The sequence below is a fragment of the Archocentrus centrarchus genome, chromosome 7, assembly GCF_007364275.1.
Source record: "Archocentrus centrarchus isolate MPI-CPG fArcCen1 chromosome 7, fArcCen1, whole genome shotgun sequence".
Classification (NCBI taxonomy): Eukaryota; Metazoa; Chordata; class Actinopteri; order Cichliformes; family Cichlidae; genus Archocentrus; species Archocentrus centrarchus.
The window spans coordinates 24,512,410-24,525,403 of NC_044352.1; the positions used below are offsets into that span (position 1 = coordinate 24,512,410).

General features: G+C 38.2%; 1 protein-coding gene across 4 annotated transcripts in view; it reads right to left on the reverse strand.

The window, feature by feature from the left end:
• Window positions 1-12,994, reverse strand: part of acot7 (acyl-CoA thioesterase 7) — a 62,380-nt gene that overhangs the window by 11,504 nt on the left and 37,882 nt on the right. For all 4 annotated transcript variants that reach the window (XM_030734679.1, XM_030734678.1, XM_030734677.1 and 1 more), the window contains 2 exons: window positions 7,735-7,851; window positions 1,886-2,070 (listed from right to left, as the gene is read on the reverse strand). In XM_030734679.1, coding sequence (XP_030590539.1) covers window positions 1,886-2,070; window positions 7,735-7,851 — 302 coding nt within the window. The remainder of the gene's footprint in view (window positions 1-1,885; window positions 2,071-7,734; window positions 7,852-12,994) is intronic.

Consider the following 12,994-nt stretch of genomic DNA (forward strand, 5'->3'; position numbering starts at 1 on the left):
TGTGTGAAATGGAAATCAGGGCACTGATAGGCACTTCTGAAAAGGCCAACCAAAGGGGACATGCATTTGATGCACACTTCTATCTGCAGGGGCATCATCAGAGAAGTCTCATATAAATGCACTATGCGTTTTAAAGGCTAATACTGCACCTTCAACTGTGGCTGAATGTTTATGGTCAAATGAGTCATTGCAGCACTTGTGACATGACAACACACCTATAACAATCCTTTTTCACGCTTCACTTTCAACCACACCAGCTTTTTTCCTGCAAATTTCTTATTACACGCTCGTGTACTTGAAACACGGAAGGACATGGTGTCGTACACCATATTCCTGTTGGGATATTAAGGGGAGTTAAACTGCCTTTTGTAGAATACATGTATTATTTTCAACAATCCATGGTTTATTATTTCTATTATTACTTATTATTATGGCATTTGTTCTTCTTCTTTATTCTTATGTTGCTAGTATATCTGCCTGGGCTTCACTTTTAGCGCATACCTACTTCTAGTTTAATTATTAGACCTGCTGCAAACGCTGTAAATTTTGTACAAGTGTGCAGTTGAAAGAATAACGACCTGCTACTGGTCTGTCAAATTTGATAATGCCCACCTACCTCGTATCATTGTTGTGGACTTTTCTCGAGAAAAAAACAAAGCTAATAGTAACATTACCAAATCAAGAAAGTGGTTCATACCATTGAGAACATCATTTAAAAACAACTCATACAAAACATTAGTTAGAATTTGAATTGGGTTACAAAACAATGAGAGAAAAGCTTGATTGTGACATTTGAAAATAATGTTAGCAGTAACACTAACTGCACTGCAGTGTTTGGAATATGATTTTAAAGGCTCCTCTCTTGTATAAAATCGCAAAAAGATGATTTCTCATCTCACACAAATATTGGATGAGTTTTAAATGGATCGTCACAGTGAGAATCAGGTTGAATGTTATCAGGAAAAGCACTTAAATGTGCTGACTTAAACAGATGGCCCATGAGCTCAGTGTTTGCATAAAAACAGGATTTGGATCGTTATGTGTTGCAGAGCCAGAACAAACAGCAGGCATCTCTCTCCTGTCTGCAGGTAAGCATGGAGTCTTTACATGCTGACAGTAAGTGCTGAGTCAGACGGACTCATCCCAGAGATGTTGTGGGAATAATACCATTCAGCCCTGCTCACTGCTCAAGGAAAATGCCCAAATACTGCGAGGAATTGAATGCTTTGTAAAGAGACTTGCAGGTAAAATTCCCAAATAAAGGGCATTGTCTTTGGGCTTTCCAAAAATTCTGTCTGTTATTGACTGAAGGAATTTTACTCAGGGAAAAACGTGAAGAAACTGAAGACACTTCTTAATATATAACCTTAAAAGTATTATGTATTGTTAAAATTTTCCTTATATTAGATTTTTTTTCAGCTGTCGTGAAAAGAAAATTTTACAGTGGTTCTAGATCAAAGATCAGTCTGACCCAACCTAACCTCTTCTATAAATAAAGGCTTCTAAAAGCATCAATATACTTTCTCTGGCTGGGTAATTCTATAACCCCCAATCACTGCAAAGCATCCTTTCCACTGCATCTCAGCTGATCCAATCTTTCAATGGCCATTTTACATGTCATGAAGAAGAAAAGCTACTAATGGAAATGTTATCAGCAGTGAGAAGAGACCAGGCTAAAAATAACCAGCCTTTAAAAGATGATATCTCTGCAAAAACACAATAAAATCCATAACCTGATAGTTTTCATCATTAAAATGCTGTTAAAAAAAACAGGCTTGACACATAAAAAACAAGATATTTGACTGTTAACCTTTGTAAGACCTCTGTACTCTAAGTACTTTGTAACAGACAGGCAGACGTTAGAAGGAGACTTGATGATACCAACCTTGAGGGGAGGGACAGGCAGGGGCTTATTGTCCTTGTCCAGGGAGATGAAGGTGAAGAAAGCTGAGACGGCACGATATTTCCCCTTCTCTGCCTCCACCAGTGAGGAAGCATCTACCAACACCTCAATTTCCATAGATTTGTTACTGACGAATGTGAGTCGTCCCGTCACCGTCACCACACATCCTTGGGAAGAAGAGGAAAATTGATATGTAGTACTCTGGTTTTCAGTGTTTTTAAATAAACATAAGTATGTTGCCATTTAGAGACATTTTTCTTCCAGTAAGTTAAAAAAAATAATCCTTCTAAAAATCTTTTAGAAGCTTTACATTTAACACAACATTTTCCTGAGAGCACTTCTGCCATTTCTCAGACTAAACAGTTAGTTTAAGGTTTCATTTGGTCCTTTAAGTAAACTGAGTTTTATGAGGGTGAAAAAAAATAAGTTGCAAAACTTGTCAGGTTTTCACACAAACGCTGCATTCCAACTGCCACCTCAAAAAATGATCTGAAAACTACTGGTAAACACCACAACACTCACTTTGAACAATGTAATTATATTCAAACTAAATACCTGTAGGTAAACTGAATATGACCTCAACACAAAATCAGCAGAGGAAAATCTAAGATCTGTTCTTGCAGTCTACAGCACTTTATTGCGTCAGGGACTTCTCGAGACAGGCCAGCGACCTCTGGCTGGAAGCTAATACTGAAGCAATAATGAAGCTGCATTTTCTCGGATACAGCAGTCCAATGTGTTTCACTCAAAAATGTGCTCTCTCCAGCTTTTGTCACTGCAGTGAGGTGGAAAAAAGTTGTCAAATAATAGTTCAGAGCATTGTTGATGTATTTCTTCATTCTCTTTGATGTGCCTGTACTGTAATATTACTGCAGTTGCCATAGAGACTAGGAAAGAAGGTGTTACTCCTGCAGTCAGAAACAGATTGCAAGTATATGACTGAGATCTTATAAAATAGTCAAAGTCCTAAATAATAAATGATGCACATAAAAAATGGGGGAAAAAAGGCTTTTATCAGTGTATGAGCTGCAAACCCCTCTGACATTATGACAACAGTGCAAGAATACTACGAGAATTAGACTTGTCTGTTGTTCAGTTACAGAGCTCGTATTCATGCAGGATACTCTGAAAAATTCATGGCAGTTTGAGTTTGGTTTTTATGACAAGCAAACTTTTGTTGTCAAAAGATATGCTTATAGAGTCAATAACCGGTAAGCACTAGTTTGTTACCCTAGCCCATCCATCTATCCATCCATCCATCCATCCATCCATCCATTTCTTATGCAATTCAGGATCAAGAGGGCCTGAAGCATAACCCAGCTGTGACAGGTTGAGAGGCCATGCACACCCTGGACAGATAGTCAGGCTATCACTTGGCTGACACAAAGAGACAGACAAGCATTCATGCTCACATTCACACCTATGGCCAATTTAGAATAGCCAGTTATCCTAATATACATGTATTTGAACTGTGGGAGGAAGCCAGAGTACCTGGAGAGAAAACACACGCAGGAACAGGGAGAATATGCAAACTCCACACAGAAAGTCCCCAGCCTTTCTTATTATGGTGACAGTGATGCACATTTCTGTACCCTAACCATGACCATGAAACTTCTTTATCCAAATAGTTTTATGTTGACTAAGTTTATAAAGTAGTTATTTTAGAAGGCACTAAAAAGCAACTTTTTTGTGTTTCATGGTCATTTTACAAATGTCCTCAGAAAGAAAGCCTTAGACTGTAGTCCTGAGGGTAAAAAAAAACAAAATGGTCACAGCAAGGAAATGTAAAATGACACAGGTTCAGCAAAGGTAGAGAAAGGAGAAAATAATACATTAGACAAATTTTATGACATGGAAAAATATCTAAAAACTAAAACTACTAACAACAATATACAGTGCTTAAATGCTTAAATTTATTAGACCACCACCCAGAGTAAAGTTTACGGCACAGCTGCAGTAAATTAACAGTACTGGTAATTACCAAAATAATTTTTTGTTTCTATCATGTTAATTCACCAGCAAACTCTTTATTCAAAATGATATTTTTAATGTTAAACTATAATTATTATCATTGCATTTTGACCGTAACTATTGTATAGTTTTTACTTTACAATATAAAATGCCTTGAGATGGCTGTTTGTTGTAATTTGGCGCTATGAAAGTAAAATCGAAGTCAATTCAATTCAATTTTCAAATTTCGTGAGTTTCACTTGGCTGACAGTCACATCACATTCAGGGCGTTTTCTGTAGAGTGGAGAAAATTCAACTTTTTTGATTTTCTTTATATGTTAAGATAAGTACTTTGAGATTACACCATCATTGTCAGTAACCTTGCATGCTCAGTACATTTTTGCACTCACAGTTTTCATATGTGTATAGATTTAGATGTGTACATAGTCAAAATATCTCTTTAGTCTTTATACTTTTATGCCTTTAGTGTATGTTATTGTGTTTTAGGTTTACTCGTTTAAATGAAACGGTTGCAGCTGTAACAATAGTAATTTCCCTTTGGGATCAATAAAGTATTCTGATTCTGATTCTGATTCTGATTCTGATTAAGAAATGGCATCAAGGTGATCAGGAAAATCCAAATGAGTGGGAAACTGTAAACAGGTATTAAAGTGCAATAACTGTGGTCTGACAATGTAAGACTTGGTCTTTCCAGTGCACCTGATAATCCAGACCATACATTTAAACCATTTCATTTCTTCCTTGTCGACTGACCTTTACATGTCACGTCTCATTTAGATAAACTATCTCTTACTAAGAATTATTAGGCTCAGTGAAACGACCTCTGCTCAGTGACATTACGCAGAAATTAGTCTTGATGATGGGTGATTTTGAAGACCTTCAGATTAATGCAGAATGTGGATCCTGACTTGTGCAGCACTGGAGGTCAGCCAACAAAAACAACTGGCAGAGTCTGACGTCTGAGGAGCTGATAAAGCTAATCTGCTGTGATGAAGGTACCCAGTCTACATCCAGCTCAGTGCTGTATGCACTAAGCTGGGAACATAATACCACACAGCAACAGACTTGTTATTTTAGTTCCACAGAGTCTAGGCTTTTTTACTAGTCTTTTTACGGACGGATAAATAGCATTAACACATTGTAAAAAATGAATTTAACATGATCAAAGCTCCACTACATTTCCATTTAAACCGTAGATTTCAGTGTGAAGACAAAAGCACGTTCTCAGTGTCATTCCACAGGTCAGTTTTTTCTTCAGGCAAAGAGTACATAGAAATGTCAGCTTCTTTTTTTCCAAATCATGCTTTCAATAAAAAGAAATGTACAATTAATAAACAACAATGACTTTCACAGTGGAAAAACTGTTCCTTTTATTTTTTATTCTCTCTCACACTTTCACTCTCACCATCTCAGCACTCCATTCCCTGTCCCTGAAATGTCCTTTCATCCAACCTTTTGAAGTTTTATGCCTTTCTTCTCATTATTTGTACCTCTGGTTGTTTTGCTATAATGGATCACACAGAAGACCACTGCCTGAACTCTCCTATCAATGACCAGTACCTCACTGACTGTATATCATCAGTGCCTAACAATTCTCAATATTTAAACTATTAAGACCATTTTTCTATAGTTCTAGTCTTCTTTTATGTCTCTGTGATTTTTCATTCTAAACTGATCTTTGAGCTGCTGAGCCCAATGCGACTGATATTCTGTACACTTAGAAAGGTGGACTGCTGAGGCTAGTCAAAGCAGGACCTCCAAAGACCCATAAGCAAACCTCAGTCTGTTTAATGTTCTGGGTCTTAACCTTCCACTTCTTTTATTTAATGGCCATTTTGTCTGTCTGTCTTCACACGGGTTTGAAATGTCATAATCATTATTTAAACATTTTTATACCATTACATTTTTTAGCATCAGGGGATGCTTTAAGGAAAAAGTCCACCTTCCTCTCAGGTATCATCCAGTAGGACTGCAGAAGGGTCAGTTTATGTAATGCTTCAACAGCATAATACTGCAATTAAAATTAAGCTGTCCAGATGTGCCTGTTACTTTATATATCTACATGGCAGAGGTTGATGTGGTAGTGCCAAATATTTGGGAGCATTCAGTTGGCTAAAGAGACAGAAGCAAGAAGAAAATGCATAATCAAATGACAAAATAAATAGTCAATAATGCTAATGCCTTTTTGTTTTGATACTTGTCAATCATTTCCCTCAACTCACCTATTAAGATTTTTTTTTTTTTTGTATGACCAGCTAAAGCAAAAATGAGAAGTCTACAAGTGACATAACCCCTAAGTTAGTGTGAAGCCACGGGAAATCATGTCAGCACCAACTAAACTGTGAGGACAGATGAAGATAACAACTAGGGGCAGATGAAAGATGTGGCCATGGATCTCCAGCACTCTGTGCTGTTCAGTTTTCTGGTCCTCAAACTCCTTAAAGGCGGGTTTTAAATGTTTTAAAGGTCCCCTCCCTCATATCCTGCCACTCAGTCTATATAGTTCAAACTGTCTTAGAAAAACAGTGAACTGAGCAAATTATGCTGCATGAATAAAACTGTGCTTAAAAGTACATGCACTGTACAGCTGACCTGGCACAATCAAGCTGAGCTGTGAAATATCTCCATTTTGTTGGCCCATATTCAGTTATTCAGCAGTGGGTAGACACTGTTTTCAAATTATAACTTAACATCTAAATATCAACATTATGTTTAGCACATCAACAGATAACAGACACTAAAGGTACGTTGGGTAGCTCCCTTATTTCAGATGCATCTTTGATTTGGCGTAGAGTTGATACAAGATACCCTTCCTGACACAATCCTCCCATTTACCAGCACTAGGAGTACACCAGCTCATGAGCAACTGAGGCTGGGTTTGCATCTCCTCCCGTCTCCCTGTCTCAGACTAGAGACCATCTGCATGTAAGACGAGTGTGTTAACCATTACACAATGGAGCCACAGGAACAGATAACAGACACTGTGGCAAGAAAATCTGTTACCCATTAAAGTATTTAAAGTTCACTACACATCTCTTTGAAAAGACTGCTTTCAGTCACTTTTGAGGTGTTAAAATTCTACAAAATGACAAAATAACAACCTATAATGGTTTGGTGGAACACCTGACAGCAAATACAGACAGACACCACGAAGAGAATAATGAAGAGCTATAATAGGCCAGAACTGAACTGAGGAGGAGGTTGCAGTTATATTGTACTGCCAGACGTGTATCATACCAACTAGGGCTGTGTATGTCTGCCATGTATTTTTAGTAGATTATGTTACTGCCTTCTTAGAATTGCTTCTATCTGTTTCTAAAGCACTTAGGATAAACTCTGTTATCCAAGACGTCCTGGCAATAAATTCCATACTCCAGTGTTCAACCGGACACATTTTCCAACTGAAATGTTGTCAAAGGCTATGTGGATAAAGGTATTTAGAGGCTTAGAATTAGTTCATTTGGAAATCTGCATCTCTCAGACTGAGAGGCGCTTACAGCAAATACAGTATAAATAGACAAACGCTTGGTAATGGAAAATAGCTGGGTCATTATTAACAATGATGTGTTTTTCCAGATGTAGTGGCAGCTCTACAAAACAAGCCTTGGATAGCAACTGTGTTACAGCTGTTACCTTTGGCTAACTTGATTTAAAACAGCACCGCCCGAGGCTGATTTGAAAAACTCTTTTGATTTTCCATTTTATCATCTCGGGGTTTTTAGAAAGTGCAGTTCATCAATGGTCAAAAGGCGAGGGGGGAAAAAAAAGGCAATAATCATGTAGAAACAGCTTCCTGCATCTCTGGATATTCGTATGTATCAGTGATTTAAAGCTGAGTGTATTCTCTGTGTCATCCTCACCTTTCTTGATCTTGCGATGGAAATTGATGGCATCCACAGAGGCAGTGACAATATTGGTGTTGCAGTGACGGGCTGCCACAATACCCGCGACCTCATCCATCAGTTTCATGGTCACACCTGTGTCAAACACACACACAGTTTTAATTTATAGCATGCAGTCCAGCCAAACAAGAAGATGCATAGATTATCCTTTTGCAGCACCTGGATCAGTTTTCTTTATAATTCCACTATGGCACTCTTGAACAATGCTTCACTAAGGACAACAGAAGTAGCTATTCCACAACGATGCAACCTGAGGAAATGTCAGCTGATATGCGTCACTCTCTGCTTATACCACAGAACAGTTGTGTTGTTAATTAGTAATGAAACTATATTTTCAAGGTCAAGAATGAAGCAGAACTGACCAACATAGGTATGATTGTGTGCCTTTACAACCTGCAGCACTCTGCACTCCTTTCGCCTCCTGTGGAATACTCACTTGTCTTTAAATCCACATAAACCTTTAAAAGAAAATGTAGTCATCAAGCTGCACCCAAGTTTGAGACACAGTTTCACTGAGAGCCAATTATTTGATATAGAAGCTAATGGGATTCCTAATACAATTAGAAAACTATTCACCTAAAGTAAAATGCCAAATAATGAACCGGTCTGCTTGCTTCAACATTTCCTCAACATTACCCTTTCTTTCAGACGCATTAGTCTAATGTGCATGAGCTGGCCGTCTACAAGAAGTGTTTCCAGCCAGCTGAGTGTCATCTGAAAGATGTTGTCAGTGTTCAAGAAACTAAAAAGGATTATTAATTTTTATGTTACCCCCACAGTTGTGAAGAATTCAAGTTAATCTTTAAATTACAGCCAGTTTACAGACTGTAAACAACAATAATGAAATAGCAAAATGAAAAAACAGACACTACATGGGTCATTTGTCTGTGCCATTAAAGCAGGATCAATTAAATAACATTTTTATTTAAAACGTAAAATTAAAACAGGACAGGTTAACATCTGCTAAATAACCACAAATATAAATATTTTATGTTAAATGTAAGTAACAGCGGGCATATTTTCTCAGCTTAGTAAACACAAATGGTTAGAGGCAGTGGTTTTTCCATTTTTCCTTCACTGCAATATATGATATGTATATATGTATGTATGCATATATGTATATAGTGCTTGGGTGTGCTGTGCATTACTTTTTGTGAGATATTGTGGGATAATTTGAGTCAAATATAGCAGGTATAGCAATACTCACAATACATTCAGACAACACTGCAAACTGGAAAACTCATTATACAGTAGCTATAAATAATGAGTGCCCTAAGAAGCCTGAAGAGAGTGTAAAATTATTATTCCTGCACAAAAAGTCTAAGCCAGTGTTTGCCCGACAAGAAGCACAAAGTTGGGAAAATTACTGTCTGGCCAAAATCTAATTCCCAGCAAAACTGCAACGTGTTGTATTTACTGTTACAGATAAAATAAACATTCATTAGTGAGCTTTAGTCGTGCTATGGACAGAGCCAGTAGGCTCAATATGTTTGAAATGCATTCACAGATGACTGCTTGTGTTTGTTGTGTGCTGTTTAGCCCAGTCTTGACAAAAACGGAGTGCCTGTAAGTATCTGGAACACAACCTTCACAAAGAGTTGTTTCTGAAGAAAAGGCCTTAGAAGGTGAAACACATGGTTGTAATGTGAAGACGCTTTATTGTTTGTTGCGGTCTGTATCAATGACAGCACACTCAGTTTCAGTCCTGCAGCTTTTCAAAAATGAAACAGTTTCTCTGCGAGAGATGAAACTACAAACACTTAACAGCCTCCTTTAAAGTGAACAGGGGGTGAGTATTTGATTAAGAAATAAAGACAGATTTAGTGTGAATTATCACATTTAATTGGCAAACAATTCATGATCAAAATGTTAACAGGCCACCTTTTCACATGAAATGCTTGCAAATGATCTAAAGTACAAGAAAACACTTTGAGCAGGAAATCAGAGTTTACAGATTTACAGTAAAGCTCAGAAACCCATTATGCAGCAGAGCTTACAAAATGGGCACAGAACAGAGCGCAAATCTACACTGGCATCTACATATGTGCCACATATACAGTCTCGGCAACTTGTGCCATGTGCAAAGGAAGCAGTTTTAATTGATTTTTTGCAGAAAGCAAGTGCGTGGCTTAAAAAGCATAGAAACAATGAAGAGGATGGCATCTGCTTGTTTTGTCTGAGAAAGTGTGTGTGCATGAGCAACGTGTGCTTTTGTGAACCTCTGCTCATTTGAAGGTAGCCATACCCTCCACTAAACACTCCAGTTGCCCCAGTCGTTCCCTCTGATCTGCTTTTTGTGTTTCTTGTGTTAAAGCGAATCAATAAGTATGCTTTCTGATTGCTGATTTGGCTCCCAAGGGTTCATACCATCTGCACTGTGTAGCTCTGTTTGTGACAGCCAAATGTGTGGGAGTACAAACAGAATGTACTGCTTCTCCAAAATGAAGCATTCACTGTAAAAGTGGATCCACTGAGTTGACTAAGAACTAAACACGCCATTACTGAGACATGCTCCTATCCCAAATGGTATTTACTGTATCAATGTCTACAAATGCACACTGTCCAGGCTAAACTACAGAGCGTACTCGCTCATGACTTTCCAAGGAACAATTCTATCCTTAAATCTGTTGCAAGGTTTTTGTTTTGTTTTTGTTTTCCCAAAAGCCACTTTTTTTTTTTTTTTTTTTTTCCATTTCTGCTATGTTGTGAAAATTGATGGGATCTCACCTAAGATTGAAAATTTCCCCTGGGTAAGAGGCACAGCAGGCTACTACAATTCAAAGCCTGGAGCAGTCGTGCCTGAACATGTAACACTTGACGGAGATGGATCCTGACCCGAACAAGATGATAAAACTGAATGTAAATGCTCCCAGAGATCAAAGTGGTAAACTTTTCGACTTTAGTTTGTTAGCGTCTGCCCGAACTGAAAGTTTCCCCTGGCTCACTCCATTTTTTTTTATCAACTATGCTAACACTGAAAACACTGAAAATAAATTAAATCACTGCCTTATAAAATTTTGAAAAGGGAGCCAATTTTCTCACAGTACTCTCTAATCACCCAGCGCTGCAATTTCACACTGTCCTGATATTTATAAGAACTTCTAGCTTTGTTTTGGATTTCAGCTGCATTTTTCTTCCAGTCTCACAGCTCCGATCAGTGTTTTCAGGGAAAATCCCCTGCTCAGGACCAGGCCACATGCAAAGTTAGCAATCAGCTCATTAACAGAGTGAAGTATTTAGCTGCTAAAAAGACCCATTTTTCACTGTTACAGAATCTGATCTGTAACATCAGCTTCTCTTTCAATCTGTTTCAGCTCAATGTGTAAATAAGCAACTGTTTGCTTTTGGTCTCGCATCCCAAAATAATAAAGCCTATTTCTCTTTTTCTGCTGCTATTGAACTGTCCCAGCTTTGTGTGTTGCCATGCGGGAAACTGGGCTTCAGTGAAGCAACAAGCAACTACACCAAAAGGTCTTCCTTTCACTGCTTTATGCATTTTATCATTTAGGATTTTAAGAAGACTATTTTAAAGGTCATTTTAGTCTTTGAATGATGTGTTCACAGTTTCTTAGTTCTGAACAGACTGATAATTGGCTTAGCAAGAATCGTGCTTCCGTGACATAAACTGATAACCATCCAGGCACCGGGCTGTGTGCCAGCTGTTAATGAACTGCAGCATTTTGTGCAAATTTCATCCACTAAAACTTTTAAAATAATGTTAAGGCTTTTGGGAGAGAAAAGATAATCTATTGCAATATACATCAATCAATCATACATCACTCATATAAAAATCTGAGAGTTGAATTTAATGCAGCAATCTATCTGAGCCAGATAAGCGGTAAGTGCATAGTGCAGTTCCATTTTCTTGATTAATGTCTTTTTTTATCTTCATTTTAAACAACAAAGTATCTGCGGTCACAGCGGCCATGCATTGACAGATAAACCCAGAGACTTCCCATGGTTAAGAATAATTATGAATAATTAAAGGTTTTGAGTTTTGCTAAAGTTTTGCATAGTCTTGGCATAGCTGAGAGGCAATTATACCGAATCTTCATTATCTAAAATCTATAAAGTTTTGTTACCTTTTTTTCCCCTTGTCAAATTACAAGATAATGCCTTAGCATTTCCCAGACTGGTTCATTAGCATTACTCATCATCAGCAGTAAAGTTACAGACTGTGTTTGCTTCAGAGTGCAGATATTAAATTAAGCTATTGAGGGGAACAGAGTGTGTGGCAGTGTGTGTAAAGAAAGTGGGAGATGTTAAGAAGCAAAGCTAAAATAAGAATAAAAAATAAACTTTTGTTAGGTGGACAGAGTGTAACAGTATTTATGTTGTATGTGATTCCACTTGCCATAATAACCACAGTTTGTAACGTGGAGGTTTACTGGCTCAATGGCGCCCTCTCTGAAAAGGCAATGGATAAATGCCTCTGGCAATGTTATAATGTGGCCAGATCATGAGAGACGAGCCTGAGGTGGGTTGTAGCGCACAGCAGTGTACATGATTATTAAGTATCAACATCTGTCTAGCCATTATATGAAGTGTATGACTACTATAAATGATGTAACTGCTAACGGAATACCTTAAGTGGACTATTGCAGTCGTGGAGTGCTATAACAATCATATAATGACAGGATGCACCGGCTAAGCTAGCTAGCGAACTTCTGTGCTTTTACAATGTACCGTCCTTTTGTAGAGCGCTGTGCTTGAGCTGCCCCGTACTGAGCCAACCTGCCTGACTAGTATATGTTCTGTTCTTATCCAGGTACACAATAATTTTCGTATTGTATTTGTTTGTTAATGGATAAATGCCTCTGGCAATGTTATAATGTGGCCAGATCATGAGAGACGAGCCTGAGAGCGCTGTGCTTGAGCTGCCCCGTACTGAGCCAACCTGCCTGACTAGTATATGTTCTGTTCTTATCCAGACAATAAAACGGATCACATCTTAAAGATAAGCAGCCTTCGTCTATTATTACTACACAACGCAGAGTCGAAGAGGTTTATTTGGACCAGCCAGTTACAGTGTAATTGTGCCTGGTTACACTGGTGCCGTGACCCGCGCTTCTGGAGACGACGAGAGCAGGGACCGTCTATTTCCTGGAGGATCGTGGCTGGTGTCGGAGCCCTCAGCTCGTGGAGGGAGAAGCTCTGCAGCGAGTGTATCTCAGTTTTCTACACGATTGCCCTTCATCTGCTGCACTCCTTTCTGCCA